This window comes from Nicotiana sylvestris, chromosome 3 (assembly GCF_000393655.2).
Source record: "Nicotiana sylvestris chromosome 3, ASM39365v2, whole genome shotgun sequence".
Classification (NCBI taxonomy): Eukaryota; Viridiplantae; Streptophyta; class Magnoliopsida; order Solanales; family Solanaceae; genus Nicotiana; species Nicotiana sylvestris.
In genome coordinates, this window is record NC_091059.1 from 168,128,307 (window position 1) to 168,146,492 (window position 18,186).

General features: G+C 38.3%; 2 protein-coding genes across 3 annotated transcripts; one reads left to right on the forward strand and one right to left on the reverse strand.

Annotated features, from left to right (window-relative positions):
• The first annotated feature begins 91 nt into the window (after window positions 1-91).
• On the forward strand, window positions 92-8,495 carry LOC104211558 (3-oxoacyl-[acyl-carrier-protein] reductase 4-like). Its single transcript, XM_009760634.2, has 11 exons — window positions 92-403; window positions 487-629; window positions 847-900; window positions 6,197-6,277; window positions 6,372-6,417; window positions 6,493-6,587; window positions 6,677-6,709; window positions 6,932-7,066; window positions 7,225-7,318; window positions 8,001-8,083; window positions 8,192-8,495. Exons 1-11 carry the CDS (start codon window positions 235-237, stop codon window positions 8,222-8,224), a joined length of 966 nt encoding a protein of 321 aa, XP_009758936.1. The 5' UTR covers window positions 92-234; the 3' UTR covers window positions 8,225-8,495.
• A 56-nt stretch (window positions 8,496-8,551) lies between these two features.
• LOC104211557 (transcription factor GTE10-like) lies at window positions 8,552-16,811 on the reverse strand. Of its 2 annotated transcripts, none has more exons than XM_009760631.2 (10): window positions 14,756-16,811; window positions 14,599-14,647; window positions 14,304-14,459; window positions 11,178-11,245; window positions 9,940-10,003; window positions 9,742-9,810; window positions 9,543-9,658; window positions 9,371-9,437; window positions 9,157-9,287; window positions 8,552-9,080 (listed from the first exon to the last, which is right to left on the reverse strand). In XM_009760631.2, the coding sequence occupies exons 1-10, from the start codon at window positions 16,091-16,093 to the stop codon at window positions 8,808-8,810; spliced, it is 2,331 nt and encodes a 776-aa protein (XP_009758933.1). In that variant the 5' UTR covers window positions 16,094-16,811; the 3' UTR covers window positions 8,552-8,807. The 2 variants fall into 2 exon arrangements, with proteins under 2 accessions (XP_009758933.1, XP_009758932.1); XM_009760630.2 differs by having other exon boundaries at window positions 14,747-16,232.
• Between the last annotated feature and the right edge of the window lie 1,375 nt (window positions 16,812-18,186).

The window sequence follows — 18,186 nt, forward strand, 5'->3', positions numbered from 1 at the left end:
CTCTGTTTTTATTATTCTGTATTCAGGTTTAACATCACACCCCGATTTAGACATAATGCATATTTAACTTAATTATTTAGAAGATCCAATTATAACAAAATCCCAAAATTAGCATAGTTGGAAACAGAGGCTCTTCCCTTAATTCTGCCTCGATTTCATCGGAGCATTGCAATTAAAGGAAACCCATTGATCTCATCTCCCTTTCATTCCTACCTGGTGACTTTTCTCCGTTCGATGGCTTCTCTCGCCTTCAATTCCGTCGCCACCACCACCGCCAAATTCCCTCCGTCCGCCGCTGCATGCTCCTCCGTCCGCCGCCAACTCTCGCATATCCGCCTTTCCCCTTCCCTATCCGCTCCCTTGCAATACCGATGGTCCTCTTCCTCTTCTCCCGCTTTTTTAGGTACATCACTTCACATATTTCTGCCTCATTTTAGGTGTTTTAATGTGTGTTGATGGATAATGCGATCGTGATATTATAATCAGGTGTAAGAGCTGAAATGGCAGCTACCGAGCAAGCTGGAGTTGATGGTGCCGCAAAACTGGAAGCTCCCGTCGTTGTTGTTACCGGAGCTTCTAGAGGAATCGGGAAGGCCGTTGCTTTGGCTTTGGGAAAGGCTGGTTGCAAGGTCATTTTTTGTTCATTCGTCCATCATGTTCCATTACTACTGCAATATTATTTTTCACATAGTTTTGGATTTATCTAGTTAATCGCCTTATGAGGTTTTGGCTTACTGTCTTATTGTTATTGTTAGATAATTCTTGACCCTTTGGCCTTCAAATTGGGAGTAATTTGGGAAAAGTCTCTTGCGCACTCTTTCAACCCACTTGATATTTTGTTTTCAGGTCCTAGTGAATTATGCGAGATCTTCAAAGGAGGCAGAACAAGTTTCCAAAGAGGTCTGTGTTCCTTTTTCCAGTAAAAATTAGGTGTCATTTGTTGCTTTACTGCAAATTTGGTATGATGATATGAGTTGAGCTTAAATCACGAAGTGATGATTCATATAGCTGACCCATCACCCCAACTTGTTTGGGACTAAGGCATAGTTGTTGTACTAAATCCCTCCAATGCCATGTGATATATCTGTTTTTGTGGTTAAAAGTTGAGACAATAGAACTGTATTTCTGACTTCAGAATGATGTTTGGAAGAGTATTTCTACGCTTCTTTCACCATTCTGAGTGCTCAATGGTCCATATTGGGGTGGTCACTTCTTTTTCATTTTTTTGTTTCTTTTGGGGAAAATATGAGTTGAAAGACCACAGTATGCAACTTTCATCCGCTACACTAACACAAAATTCAAGTTTATAAGGGGAGCTCTTTCTTTAAGATCTGATATCTCTTCTCCTAGCTGTTGTCCTTCTTGTTTGTCTTCTCCATTCGTAGACCTGAAGTGAAATATGAATCTCCAAGTCGTTGGAGGAATTTCTGCATGTTGGTCAGCATCAAATCTTGAAAAGCTGGACTCTATCACCTGACCTATTCTCTGAGGCAGGAAAGAGAATACTCCAACAACACCATAAAGTTGGAATGCATGACTCAAAATACCATAAAGTTGGAATGCATGTGGGATCTAGTTTTCAAAGCATTTCTGGCTAATGACGTAGAAATAGTACTAACATTAGCTGTGCATGACAAAATAGAAAATGCGGTGTATCTTTTCAGAAAGCTTACAGTTATTTTTTGTTCTTCTATTTTTGATAACTAAAATATCATTTCAAGTAATTCGCTTTAGATGGTAATAAAAAATATTTACATCCGTTTGTGTGACAAGAGAGTGCCAACGATACTCAAAGGTAAGTTCTATAAAGCGGTGGTTAGACCAGCGATGATGTATGGGGCTGAGTGTTGGCCTGTTAAGAACTCACATATCCAAAAGATGAAAGTAGCAGAAATGAGTATGTTGAGGTGGATGTGCGGGCACACTAGGATGGACAAGATTAGAAATGATGATATTCGGGAGAAGGTGCATATGCAGGAAGCGAGGCTCAGATGGTTCGGACATGTACAGAGGAGAAGCCCAAATGCTCCAGTAAGGAGGTGTGAGCGACTGGTTGTGGAGGGCACGAGAAGAGGTAGAGGGCGGCCTAAGAAGTATTGGGGAGAAGTGATCAGGCAGGATATGGCGAGGCTTCATATTTCTGAGGACATGACACTTGATAGGAAGTTATGGAGGTCGAGTATTACGGTTGTAGGCTAGGAGGTATCTGAGTCTTGCGTTACCTTGTACTGTTGTGAGCCTAGTCTGGTAGGGTTTTTGTTTGAAATAGCTAGGGGCGTTGCAGTGTCTTACTATTTTCTCTTTTCGGTGTAGGACCTATTTACTAGCCATCATTTTTGTTTTGCATTTTTCCTTCTGCATTTTATGCTCCTATTTTTCCTATAATCTTTGTGGTGAAACTAATATTCTCTCCTTTTTGTTTTTCTTATTATCTTGAGCCGAGGGTCTTCCGGAAACAGCCTCTCTACTCCTTTGGGGTAGGGGTAAGGTCTGCGTACATACTACCCTCCCCAGACCCCACTTGTGGGATTTTACTGGGTCGTTGTTGTTGTTGTTGTTGTATATATGCTGCCCTTGGTCTCCTACCAACTCTTAAGCTCTTCTTCCTACCTTGAAGCATCCTCTTGGTCTTTCCTTTCCATTCCTTCAAAGAAGGTGACTAGCTTTCCATGCTACTTTCATCTTGATCCCAAGGTTCCTTACTTCTAGCTTACTATACTCTCTAGCATTCTCTTTGAAAATACCTAATAGGTGTCAAATGAGGATACCACTGCCCAAAGCTGTGAAGTTGCTCTGCAATATAATGCCATTGCTCTTCATATTTCCCTTTCATCTTTGATTCTCTGAAAATGGAGTTCTGCTTAATAGTGGTCTTCAATTCTCCATCTTAGAGTACAACTTCTGGTAGTAGTGGGTTACTGTCTTCTCTGATAGTCTAATCCACTTTGCTCTGGAAGTTCTTGGTCATCCGTTGATTCTTTTTTATGTATTATCTCCTGTAAATATTAGCCGTTATTATATCCTTTCTTAGCCAGGTGCTTGTATTTTGTCTCTGAATCCCTTCTTGTGCCACGAGTAACCTTCCCAACTGACCTTTCAATTATTCTCTTTGAATTTCATCGGCTTTCGATATAGTTTCATTGATATCTTTTTTTTGAGAATGGTAGCATATTACTCCCTCCGTTTAAAAAAAATTGTCTTAGTTTGACTTGACACAAGCTTTAATAAAGAAGTGAAGACTTTTGAGATACATATGTGGTCTTAAATAAACCATAGGCTTTGTGTGGCTATAAATGCTTCCTATTAAGGAAATATTAAAAGATGCCAATTTTTTTTTGAAATAGACTAATAAGGAAATAGTGACAATCTTTTGAAACAGAGGGAGTATATAATTTTAGCACAAAGGCTGTGCTAAGGCCATATATACAGATATCAAAAAGAGCAAAAACCAGGGCTATCTTCTATCTCCTATAGGGGTGGCAAACGGGCGGGTTGGGTCGAATATGGGACGGGTCAAAAACGGATAAATTATCCCATCCGACCAATATTTGATACGGATAAAAAACGAGTTAACCGGCGGATAATATGGATATCCATATTATCCTTGACTTCTTGAATATGATCGCTTTTCGGAGAATTCCTAGTCTCTCAAACTTGAGGAACCCCCAATTTTGATGTTTTACAAATGTAAAAATTAAACATATTAGTTATCCATTGGTTATCCATTTTCTAAGTGGATAATATGGTTCTTATCCATATTTGACCCGTTTTTAAAATATTCATTATCCAACCCATTTTTTGATGGATAATATGGGTGGATAACTGCTTTCTTTTATCGATTTTGCCACCACTAATCTCCTACTACATTGATCCTGTCATATCTATCATTGAATCTACATCCTGTACAAAATCTTCCTTACACCAGAGTGAAACAAAAAAAAAAAAGTTCATCTTGATCTTCTATAAGTAGTTGCTGTTTCCTTCAAAACATCTACTGTTTCTTTCCATCCAAATGGTCCACCATAAACACCCAGGGATAGTCTTCCACCATTTGTTTTCTTTGCTCAGGTCTCCAGAGAAATTCCAGCAAGCAAGTAACTCCCCTGTACTCCTGGGCATGGCCCATGGCAGTCCTTTCATACTGAAAAATAGGTGCCATAGAACTCTAGCAAACTGACAGTTAGGAATAAATGGCTACTGCTTTCAGCGTCATTTCCACATAGATAGCACCTTGAACACAATGGCATACCACTTCTCATCAGATTGTCTTGTGTTGGACAAACATCCTTGGCTGCTAACCATACAAAACAGGCTACTTTAGTTGGTATTCTGGCTTGCCATATTGTTTTCCAACTCCACAGCTGAGTTTGCTGACCCTGTTGGTTGAGCAGTTTGTATGCTGAGTTCACTACAAAAGATCCATTACTATGCTTGTCCATTTAACCCTATCCTCCCTCCACTGTAGTCCCCTTGAACTGATCAAGAGCATTCAGAAATTCAGTGAATCTTGGCAGTTCCCAGTCATTTAGTTCTCTTCTAATGTTGGAAATCCATCCCTGCTGGTCCCAAATGTCTCCCACTGTGACTTCAGGATTCAGACTCAAAACCTTCATGTCACTGAAAAGGTCTTTCAGAGGTCCATGTCCTAGCCAATTATCATTCCAGAAGGATGGTTTCCTCCCATTCCCTAATACAATAGCAATATTCTGAGCAAAAAGAGGCCAAATAGCCCTGATGGACCTCCAGACACCAACCCCATATGTTGTTGTCACTGCTCTAGGAAGCCATTGTCCCTCTAGCCCATATTTTTTCTGTGATGACCTGTTGCCATAGAGTTTGATCTTCCCTGCCGAACCTCCAAAGCCATTTCATGAGTAGACTTTTGTTGTGTAGTCTCAAGTTTCTTATGCCTAAGCCCGATTTCTTGCTTTGTGTCAAAACCCTCCCGTTAACGAAGTGATAGCTTCCCTTCTCTTTATTTCCATTCCAGATAAAATTCTTTCCTGAAGGGTATTTCATTGATATCTTTTTTTCCCCTTCATCTCCAATTAGAAGAGCAAATAAATACTATTGATGTTTCCCCTAGCATTTATTTAGTGTTCTGTGGTGTCCTGCATTCTATGATACTTAAAGCCAAACATATTTCTTAAACTTCTGCTGTGTCTTTCACGGTTTGATCATTGCTGCACACATTATGTTTGAGTAAAAGCATCAGAATAAGAAATTAGGAGCATTCATGTAAAGGTAACAGTTCCATTTGAATTATTTTCTGTTGTGGCAACTTTTATGCTGTTTTCCGGCCAACAACTGAAAATGATGCCATATGTCACTTAGAATTACTGGAGATTTTTAGGTTTAAAATGATTGAGCTCCACTCAGATTTGGGTCCTTACAACATGCTGTATCAAGCTGTTGCTCCTTGTATTTCACCTCCACAATTATTATATATAATCATGATAGCTAGTATACTAAGTAAACATCAGTTTGCTAGAAATCAGAAAACCAGAGTAGTAATACTTCTGAAATTGCAGAAATTTAAGTAGGAAATTCTTGTTTGGACTTTAATAGGACCTGCGGCAAATACATCATATGTACTTGGATGCCTTAAGGGATACTCTCAGTTCTACATCTTCTGAAGTGGAGAGCAAGGTCTCGTATAACTTCAGACACTGGTAAGCCATGGACAAAGTGGTTCTGCTCTCTGTATTTTAGATAAAATTCAGAATTGCTCTGATGAGAAAATAGCTAGCAACGAATCTGATGAGTTCATATACTGAAACCCAATAGTGCTGCTAGAATACCTTTTTGGAGCACTTGTATTGATTACTCTCTTTTTTATGAAAGGCTGAGTAATCTTGACAACCAAAGTCATTTGGAGATATCTCGTACCAGTTAAGTCATGATACTTGCTTTGTTTAATTTGTGCTACCAGAAGGTTGGCTTGTTCTTCTATTTAGTAGCTGATGCTATCAAATATCGCAGGACTAAGTTTTTATTTTGCGCATAATGGTAGTAATTGTTAAATACTTGTTTGACGAATGATTTCCAATTCTTTTGTTAAGTGCTATGTATAATGTTAAACACTACCTGAAGGAGTACTTGTTTCAACCAGCAATCTGATAACAGCGGTAAAGTTCATCTGAGGCCGTTTGACATCTTCCCCGAGATTAATTTTAATTTCCTTTCTTGTTGGCAGATTGAATTATGTGGTGGCCAAGCGATGACTTTTGGTGGTGATGTTTCAAAAGAAGAAGATGTAGAATCGATGATGAAAATTGTAAGCAAACTCCTTTTCTGGTGAAACTAGTTTTATATGTATTTTACTGCAGTTGTTTCTGGATAAATTCACCTTGTAAGGATCATGCATGCAGGTGGTTGATCGATGGGGAACAGTCGATATCTTAATAAATAATGCAGGTTCAGAAAAGTTATACTGTCTTGTGTTAGTTTATTAGAATGACCTCTCAGTAATTGTCTTGTTCTTCTTTTCAGGTATAACACGTGATACTTTGTTGATGAGAATGAAGAAATCTCAGTGGCAGGAGGTTATCGACTTGAATCTTACTGGAGTGTTCCTCTGCACACAGGTCTATACAGTTGCCCTGTTTTAATTCGACTTGAACTTGAGTCTTTTTCAAAGAAGACATTTTTTATGAGATCTTTTTCCTTGTTACAGGCTGCCGCTAAAATTATGATGAAGAAGAAAAGGGTAAATTATTTGCGCCTTCCCTATTGCAATTCATCGAAAATGATATAGTCTGGCAAGGTTAAAGTTTTAGCTAACTGCTGCATAAATTACCACCCACAGTTTGATTTTTGCCTTTTCAGTCAATTTGAAGCTGTACTTATTCATACAAATCATAATGCATTCTTTTATATTGTTCCATATACTCCAGAATTTTACCTAGAAACCTTCTCTAAATATTTGTAGGGGAGAATAGTCAACATATCCTCTGTTGTTGGTTTAGTTGGCAATGCTGGGCAAGCCAACTATAGTGCAGCAAAAGCAGGAGTGATTGGATTAACCAAAAGTGTCGCAAAAGAATATGCCAGCAGGAATATAACTGTAAGTGCTCCTTAATCCGACTGATTATTCACTCCGGTGAGTATCTTCTCTTAATATAAGCAACTTTGGGACATTGGAATGTCAACTAGAAAGGAATTAGTTCTTTTCAACAAGGACAAGCTACTGACTATTTACCCACAATCTTCGTTTTTCATCAGGTTAATGCTGTGGCCCCTGGATTCATTGCATCAGATATGACTTCTAAGCTAAGTGATGACATTGAGAAGAAAATTTTGGCTAGTGTTCCCTTAGGTAAGGGGTAATCTCCTTAGACTACGATTGACAACTATTTCTCATATGCGACATTGTCCTGCACATCAAATATGGAAACATATAGAAATTGACTTCTTAGACAACTGATTAGGTGGCGGTTGTGCGAGTGTTTGGAGGTTCTTTGAAATGTTTGCGAAAATATTCAAACATATTTTTTTTAATAAGCTCTTGAAAAACTCAACAAAGGGTGTTTTCAACTTGCAAGAATTTCTGGGTTGACAGTTATTTTCCTCACAACAATCACTTTCAGGAAAAATTCCAAACTCTCACAGTTGCCACCTAAGACTCCCAAGTTGAACGGGACTATAATACAATTCACAATATATTTATGTGCATTTACTGCAAGATCCCAAACCAACAAATATCTTGACCCATCAAATCTGACGTAATTTAGACATACGCAATATTAAATTGGAGCTGCAAAACTATCAGGAATTGGTCCAGAGCTTGATACATTCAAATGAACAGATAATGTTCTGAGTAGAAAGATTGTGTTGTGATGCATAAATATACTCGTTTGTGTGAGGTTTTGCAGTGTCCTACGAGTATTTTTTCTGTATACATTATGAAAGTTGATGATATTTCACTTCTGATTGACTATCATCAGTAAGATCAGTAATTTGTTTTTTAAATCTACTGACAAATTTTGTTGCGATGACAGGAAGATATGGTCAACCAGAAGAAGTTGCTGGATTGGTGGAATTCCTCGCACTAAGTCCTGCAGCCAGCTATATTACTGGACAGGTATTGAAATCATCTTACTCTACCGTATAAAGGGGCCATTGCATTACTAAATGTTTTTTTTCTTCGTTGACACAATATAAAGGGGTATTGCATTTATTGTCTTTGCAGGTTCTTACTATTGATGGTGGAATGGTTATGTAGAATTTTTCAGCTTCCCCATTATGTCTCCTTGTCGCGGGTGTGATGATTAAAAGGTTACGCCATGCTGTAGGAATAGGTTACTCTGCCCTATCATAGGAGCAGATGGCTTCCTTTTTTTCCATCTTATGTTTTGAGATTACTTTTCTGCTTAGCTTTTCCCCAACTGGGGTATAAAATTTTGTAAAGAATTGGTAGGCAAAATTGGGTCTTGGATTGGACGACATACATGTTCCGCACCATTAGTTATTGAACGTGAATTATTTTATGGTCATACTCAACAAAGGGAAGATTCGGGCAGGAATGATATTTGTGGACGAAAAACCGATGCACCTTTTAACAACATTTTTCTTTTACTTAAATTAAATATAGCTGAAATCTAGTACTAAACTATGTAATCATGCAACAAAACTGTATCTGCCTAGCACTAGCCACTCCCTAGTACTTTCACTGGAGACCCAAAGTCTCTAAAAGCTCATGCTTCTCATTTGTGGACTCCCAACCCTATTTCTTCCAGTCTGCCCTGGCAGCACAAAACGAAATTTATATCAAAGCACCACGCGCAAGGATTCAAAAGAAAGGGACATTAATCAATCTCTCCTTCCTCCGGATCATTCGATACGGCAGGAACGCTATGTGGTTCAGTTTCTTCTTCCTCCTCGTCATCCTTTATATATAACCCTAGTTGCTCCAACGGATTACTACTTGCCTTAAATTTGAAACTGCCAAGAACATTCTCAGAATGACCAGGACTCGTTTCCTCAATGAAGCTCTCTAACTGTTCATCTGGAGCAGCTTTAAACAACTCCAGATCCTCCAAAAATCGACTGTTCTCATTGATTTCAACAGTCTTCTCCATCTGCGAACATGTGATTTATGAGTTATACAGTGACAGTAAAAGATGATCCCAATAAATCCACCCCATCTGTCTTTACCTTCTGGAGTGCCTGACGGGCAGCTTCTCTTTCAAGTTCTCGTTTCCTTTTGGCTTCTGCAGCAGCTTCTGCATCGGCTCTCCTACGAGCCTCTTCGGCAGCCTTAGCTTCCGCTTGTAAGCGAGCTTTCTCTGAATAAGCAGATAAAAAAATAAAGAGGTGGTTTCAGAGATGTCATCGTGGAATTTCATGCATGCTAACAACAAAAACAAACCTTCTCGCCTTCGCCTTTCAAACTCCTCTTTCTCGAGCTTTAGCCTTTCAGGGTCCCGCACTTCACCCTAAAATTGTAAAAACATTCTTTAGCTAAACAATAGGACACCCTGGATGAATGGAACTAAAGAATCTAACTTAACACAGGCAACAGCAGGTAAAGTTTGACAGACCTTTTCAAGGCTCTTCTCCTGAGCTTTTAGTATGATATCCGCAAACCGACCTCTTAACAAAGCTGCGCGGTAAAGCTTCTCAGGAGAGACTTGCCTCTCAGGTTCAGCACTCTCCTCTAAAAGGTTACAGCACAGGATGTGTGAGATGATGCTGCAAAACTAGTACCAGACATTTTCTTCATCTATTACCATTGCTTACCCTCTCGATGATCATCGGGCTCAGCAGAAATGGACTTTTTCTCGGAATTCAGCAGGTCAGCCAGGGAATCTGTATGACACAAACACTATCAGCACACATACTGACCAAAATAGCTATCAAAATCTTCCCACTACCCACAGATTTAAAGGGAAAAAGCAGCTATGACAATCATGATATTTGATTCCACAGGCTGACAACCTTTAGTCTCTGGAAGATCAAGCTCATCTTCCTGCTCGGTTCTCCCCCCTGAAGCCGCTGTTGCCTGCGGAAGAACAACATGAATTTAGAAGGAAATAGAAGGCATCAGTTATTATAATAAGGCTAAATACATATGTGGCCCCTTAACTTGTCCATTTTTTCCATTTAAACACCGAAACAAAGGGTTGTTCCTATTGAACACCTGAACTCAAAGCAATGTGTCCTATTAAACATCTAACTGCAAATCTCTCCCAAAACAAAATGCGTGATTGTCACATGCCGCTGACATGGCAAATCTGACAAAGCAATATGCTACATCTGGAAAAAATTTAAAAAAAAAAAACTCTTTGCAATTTTGTTCCCAGAATCTCCCCATCTTTTCTGTTCTTGGTTGTCAACGACCTCCCTTGCTGCTCGTCGCCCCCCATGTCTTCTTCCCCATATTTCGGGTTTTCTTTGAATTTATGGCTTTCTCCTGATAAGGAATGATTCTCAGGTTTTTATGCGATTTAGTCGTCTAAATTCTTTCTCCTTCATGTTATCTTTGCCATCGTCAAACCTCCATGAAAGGTGGGGGTGCTGCAATTTCTGTGTATTGCTTTAATTGAGAGCTTCTCTGCAAGTTTTGCTTACAAAGGATGCAAATAGAAGGCTATCTCTTTCTCTCTCTATATATATATAAGGAAGAGAGATTTCTAGAAAAAATCTCTAGCAATCCGTTAAACACCTAATTCCGGAAACGGCAAGCCAAAGATCAAAGATCAAACATATAATCATTAGGTGGGTTTTTGGTCGCTAGAATCCATAAGGACAACTACTTTCCACAATCAGATCTATACTTAGTTGAGAATTCCACCATATGATTATTGTTTCTCAAGTTTCCCAGACGTCCGACGAGATGAAGCATCCTGAAGCTCATTCTTTTTTTCCTTTTTGTTTAGAATTAAGTAAATATATTTTGGGTGCTTTTTTTTCCTGTTAAATCCATGTAAGCTGAATTTTAACATCTTCACGCGCCCAAAGTAAATGAATCTCACTGTTTGTGCCATGTCAACTCTTTATGTCTAATAGGTATACATTGGTTTGAGTTTAGGTGTTCAATAGGAACAACTCTTAGTTCACGTGTCTAAATGAAGAATTGGACAAGTTTAAGGGGCTGCATATGTATTCAGCCTTATAATAACTACATCAGATAAGAGAACCACATAAATAATAAAATTAGGCCACAATATTCACACCTTCTGAACAGTTTTAGGAACTGAATCTTTACCAGCATCTGATTCATCACCAGATGAGCTTCCGGAATCTGTACCAGAGAAAGACAAGTGGTAACAGCTTTAGAAAGTAACCATACATAGCGCCTTACGTTCACAGTAAATATGGCAGTCAAGACAATACTAACGTTCCAACAGTCCAGACTTCCTACATATAAAAGCAAAACCATTCAACCTTCTAACATGCACTTTGAAAGGCATCTATGGCTATTCGACCTAATTCTCTCCATTAATACGGAGTGTAAAAAATCTAACTCATTACTGGACAAAGTAACTCTTTTTTCTTCTTTTTTTTTGTGTGTGTGTGGGGGGGGGGGGGGGAGAGAGATTAAGCAAATCTTAGACAAGTACACATCTGGATTTTTTAATACTTTGGCTATATCCTCCCAAATAAGAGAAAAATGAGAAAAAACAAGCAAATGACGGGCATCACAATCTCTATTCAAATATATTCTGAAATCTATTTGGCAGAAGGACATTAACCAATAGGATTAGAATATGATAAGAGGTATGGTCCAGGCACATACACATTTGAGCATGTAACAAAATTTGTTACCATAGGAAGTTCACACAACAATTCAGAATAGAAGATCTAGAAACAAAGTTTAGAATCTAAAGGCCATAGCAAATAAAGCATGATTTCGTTTTGAAAGACAAATACACTTCAATTTCAAGCTCTTCAGCCAAAAAATCATACTCACTAATATCTCTTTATACATCTACATCTGCCAACTTGTGCAACAATAAATTTTGATGACAGAAGGCACCGCATTCAAACTTCTAACTAACACTTTATATTCATAGTAATTGAAAGTTCAAATAGTTACCGCAGATAACTACGTAATATTGCTAATGTGATTCAAAGACCATCAAGCCTCATTGTCATTCATATAGAAGAGCTCTAACTTACTTAAATGTCAAACTTATAGTTATATCTGGTTCAGCCAATTTTATGCAACATGGAGACACCACACCACTCTCACGCCCAAGCTCAAAAAAGGGGAGATGAAACCCAAGAGAACATAGTAAATCAAGTTAAGAATTTCTCATTACCTACATTACCTATCTAGCCTGCAGGAAAAATTCACAAGGAGTTTCTCTTACCTAGCCGGAAGAAATACTACATTTTCGCTGGCCTACTGACTTATCATGACAGCAGCAAGGTGCTTCAGTGTCAAAATGTCAAAGTACTAATGCCAAGTTTTATTTCTTTTTCACAAAAGGTTCAGCAGCATGAAAGAGCAAGGGGGAGCAGAAAGCTTCTAAGCTTCACATGGGAATGACTCAAGTGGTAGAGGTTCAAAATTGATGAGCAAGATGTAAAACAAACTTCTTTGTAGAACTTGAAAGAAGTTGATTTCTCAAATAGAAAGAGCAATCCAGTTATTTCTCTCAATGTTTATGTTTTATCTTCTTTCTTATTTGTATTACACTTTGACACCTTTCTTAAATTATAATTCAGAATAGTGAAACATTCTACCATAGATATGTCCTTTCTACAAGATGCTGCTACTATAAGCAAAAAGTGATACCTTTTGAGTAAAGCCAATATAAACATGCATTTGATGAGTAGTATTTAACAAAAAATTAACACCCTATTCCGTAGGTCATTCATTTATGCACCAAAAGTTTTTGTCATTGCATCAGTCCATTCTTAAATTCCTCTGATTTCCTTCTGACATTTTATGCCTCCTATTCCCACAATTAGTTTGATATCATAAATTATCACCATATTTACATTAACCTTAAAAAACACCTCCATCTTGGATATAAGAATATCCCAGCCAAATCAACCTTCTGATACCCTATTTACTTCAGAACACTATATATATATATATATATATATATATATATATAGGGTAAACAATAACTGAAAGTGATAGGGAGGGAATCCATAATGCATGTAGCCTTTTCCTTGTGAAGACAACTGGGGGATGTAACTTCTAAGAGCTTACCAGTTGTAAAGTCAATCCTACATAGCAGATACAGAGAAATACATATTTGATACATACAATACAGTGGGGAAACATGATCAATAAATGATAGGAAGGGCATCCACGATCTCAGTACCCTTTTCCTCATGACAAAGAGAAGCGCAAATTTTAAATGGTATGCACTAGAAACTCATGGTGGCAAAGACAAGAAGTCTGGAAAAAGTTCGAAAGCCGCCAATGTCATATTTTGCTGAAAACGAAAAACAAGCAGGATGCAGTAGACCTCTCCTCGTGCTTAAACTGGAGCATGGTAGCCTCTAATAGTTTGGTTCTTGTGACAAGATTTCTAGAAATAGTTCCGAAACGTGTGTAGAAATGTCAAAGAGAGGGAGAACGGTAGCAGTGTACATATGGAGGCAATGGTAGGTTTGATGATGGAGGAAGAACAGGACAGGATCTTTTTTTTTTTGGCTGCTCGCACTACCCTCCCCAGACCCCTCTTGTGGTATTACAGTAGGTTGGTTGTTGTTGTTAGCACAATTCTATGCACAAACACTTCAGGCTCTAGGCATCGAGAAATTACTCAAGATATTAGCATTTACAAATTAAGGTGGGAGGCATTTGTAAGAAATAAAGTGGTTGTAGATTCTATCATCAAACCAATTAGAAAAACAGGGGTATACATGTCACAGAAAGAATGAGCAACAATATAAACAAACATCCTCTCTTATTTTTTCCTTTTGATAACCAAGAAATCCCCAACGGCTAAGTGGCACACAATTTCAGAACTCAGTGGATAACGGGCCTTCCCCTCTACCCTTCTCCACCCCATCCTCTGGTTAACATACAGAAACCAGCTAAAAACATCTAAATATCAAACCCCTAGACCGACCCACGGATGAAGCTCTAGTGGAATAAATGAATAAATTAGTGGATATCAAGTATGTAACACATGCAGACTTTTCCAGAAAATGCAAAAACAAGTAAAAATAAGCAAGGTCATAGCTGAAGTACTTCTCTTCTCAGGTGTCCATTATGGGACGAGACAGTGAGCATGCATGGATAAAAGGAACAACTTCTTATTATTCACAATGAACAAAATTAGTAATAAACATGCAAAAAGGTCACAAGTTAAAACGTTCTTAATAGCACGAACCACAAGATGAAGAGTCAGAATCACTACTCGAACTGCTTGAACTACTGCATTTATTGCTCCTGCGAGCTCTATCCTTCTCAATCTCCACAGGCGGGAAGCTTGAAGCAGGTGGATCATTCCCACCAATATCCACTTCCTCATCTGCCGGATCATTTCCTGTATAAAGAACGAAAACACAAAAAAAGGGAAAATGGAAGAGAAAAGGAAAGACCAAAGGAATCAGAAACCAGAAACTAGGCAATCATACTTATCAACTCAAAAGCTCAAATTCTTCACATCTACGGACTAAACTCACCTTTGCATGGTTGCATGGATGAATTGCTGAATCCAGACTCATCGTGAAGCTGCAGAACAACAAAAAATATGACATTATAATTTGCACACAAGAAGGATTTACTAATGTAATGTAGCATATGAAGCAACACATTAGGCATCCACATAACTGTATTTACCTCCATCTCACAGGGTTCACCTTTTGCCTGCTTTTTCTGTTTTTCCAGCAGATACTCATCCAAAAGCTTCCGTAGTTCGTACAAGATATCATCATTAAGAGCATCGAGATCAATCTCGATCTCGTCTTCACTAACTTGACTTCCATTGAAGCTTTTTTCTCTCAAGAAATCAATTATATTTTCAGGTAATTCAGCCAGTAAAGCTTCAATCTCCGCAGTGAGTTTATGCTTGTCGGCATCACTCATGACTCGCTTTACGGGCTCTGGTTTAACCTTGCTATCCAGCGGAGCAACTTTCTTCTTCTTTGAAGGCGGCATTGCTAGAGGAGTATCAGTTTCAGTTTCTAAGATAACACTCGATTTAGAAGGTAAAGGTTCCTCTTCTATTATAGGAATCTTCTTTTCTAAGGGCTTCCATCTAACCTCGAAAAATTTACTAAGTGTTTGAGCCATGAAATGAACATCATTTCCTGGCGGATTATATGTCATTGCATTTCTAAAAGTGAGCCTCACATCTGCAGCAAACTGCAAAGGGCTCAAATATTCTCCGGAATGTAACTTTGATTTGACTGTCCCTAGGTCCATTGGTTGCTTAATAACAGTGAAATAGTCGGGGATTTTTAACTTTACAACATCAACTGGAGTATTAAAGACCCAACCATGCTGATGTGACATCAGTCGGTTTAGCAGTGTCTCACATTGTTTCATCAACATGACAGTGCTGGTATCTGAAGGGACGGCCTGTTTCATTGGCTTAGGCCGCTTAGCTCCTGATCCTTTAGTAAGAGGTCCATTTCTTCCCAGCACAGCCTTTTTCTTCCCAGGAGGCACCACTGCTTCAGTCAGACACCTCTGAGATATCTCTGATCCTGACCTCCTCTGCCCATCGGTGCAATTATGAATATTGCTAGCAGGTGAATGAACCGAAATATTAGAGTCGACAGAAGTAATTTTCTTCTGCAGTGCCCTGATTTGTTCAAGTTCATTCCTCAACCTAATTCCCAAACCTCTTCTCTCAGAACGTGACATCTTGGACAACGACATTACTTGAATAGGTACACCAAATCGATCATAACCATCAGCATTCAAACAAAAGGATTTCCTTTTAGGTGCACAAGAGTCTTCCGAAGCAGTCCTTTCAGTATCAACCCGTCCTGAGCTCCCAAAACCCTCTGATTCTGCCATTGTCTCAACAGCATTGCAAAAATCTGGCACAATCCCAGACGCGTAACCTTTAAAAACCTTGCGAGATTTTCCCATCATATCACCTGAATCCTTTTTAAACAACTTCTTGGATTCTCTCTGCCCAACGTAATCTATTGGAACAGTAGGTGCCATGTGGATAACCCCCCAAGTCCGCACATATCAACTATTTCTTCTCAACATTTTGATCCCCTCAAATTACACACGAACATGCCAAGTCGACAATTATGTAAGATATCAATAGCATTGGTATACGACAACTTTCACCATTTCGCGCAACGCTGAGTTCAATTAATTCGTCGCTTTCCCCTTTGTTCAAGATCCAGGTTTAAGACTTGCCTTGTGATAGCTCAGAATATATTCACATTCATTTCCTGTATAGTAACTCAATAACAGAATTCTGATTTATTCTGGGTTATGAATTTAAAGAATTGGGAATAAATAAAAGAATAACAGATTTAGAAACCCTAACCTCAATCAAATTCCCTTCATTCAGAGACAAACCCAAAAGAAAAAGATCCCAACTTTTAATTAAAGCCCTAATTTTTTTAAAACTAAAAGGATAAATTACGACAACCCAAGAAGAATCCAATTGAAAACCTGGATCTCCCTAGATAAAGGCCTGAGATCTTATCGGTTCGGGTCAGACCCACCAACCCTAATCAAGGACCAAACCCTAGAAGGTAAAACCCTTCTATGCTTACGCTTGTGAGTTGCGAAATAAATATATAAAGGCACAAGAAGAGATTTGGAAAAGAGGAAAAGCTAAAGCTAGAGAGAGAAATAGAGAGATGAAATGAAATATATATAAAGAGAGAGAGAGGGAGAAAGAGAGTACTTACGTGATTGTCTTGTTGGGTCTCTTGATGCCACCCCTCTACTTAAAGGTAATTTGCAGCCCAGCCCGCCGCTCATTAACTAATCTAAACCGTCAGTTTTTACTCTTTATTTGATCGGACGGTTTTCCATAATTTTCTATGCAGACCGTCAGATTCAGACTCGCGGCTATGACTCTTTTCAGATCTGTCAAATTGTTTTTCCAGTTGGGTTAATTTATCAATCTTACGCGGCAATCATTAATTAAGAAGTATATGCACGCGCTCCGAGAGAAAATGTGTTACACTGTAATAGGCGTACACTCCGACTTTAAATAACAACTACTTACTATAAAAACCAAACTTTTCCAAACCCAATTTTTAAGTTATGTTATAATATATGTTATCTATAATAGCACTTCGTTATAACATTCAAAAATATTTGAAACAAACGAGATTATTATAGAGAGGTTTGACTGTAATAGCATTTGTGTGGTTATTGGGGATGAATATAATTTACACCTTGTTTAAGATGGTTGTTACCTGTTATATTGTATCCTACTTTAAATATAATATTTGTTTTGATTGCTACTTAAATTTTATTGTATCGTATTGTTAAGGGAAATTACATAAGTTGTCACCCGACCTATGGTCCAAATCCCGCTTACACACTTTTTGTGGACCATAATAACCTTACACACGCAACCTTTCTAAAGTCTGCCTAGTACACACCTCATTTGACCAGGTCTAAGCGTGTGTAATACAAACTGGACCAAGCGCGTGGACAGTATTTCAAGACAATTTCTATCTTTAATAAACGGTCAAAAACACATTCCAACGACCCTTTTTAAAAGATTAAAAGGGTCTTAACCCATTTCCATCTATACTAGGACCCGATCTTCATCATCTTCTTCCTCCTTGAAAGCTCTAAATTGAAGAAAATTTTATCTTCTTGAAGCCAAAATTTATTCCTCTTCTTGAAGCTCAAAGCCAATATTGCAATCTTCTTCTATTTCTTCATTCTCTTTTTTGTCATTAGGGTTAAATTTCTAGGGCTCAATTTTAAGATTTGGGAAAATGCATAATTTGAGAAAATTTTGTTATTGTGATGAAGAAGCTGTGGTGATACAGTCATGGAGTGTTGATAATCCGGGTCATCGATTTTACGGATGTCCATTTTATGATGTAAATATCAATTGTACTTTTCTAATCGATTTTATATTCCGTAATAATTTTTTCTCTTCAATTTTTTAGAGGGACAGTCGATCGGCATGTAATTTCTTTATGTGGTTTGACTCCCCAACTCCAGAGCACTTGAAAATGGTGATTTTGGGGCTGCTGAAGAAGAAGAAGAGGGCATTTGATGCATTGTTGAAGGAAATAGAAATCAAAGAAATTGGAGGAGATTATGTG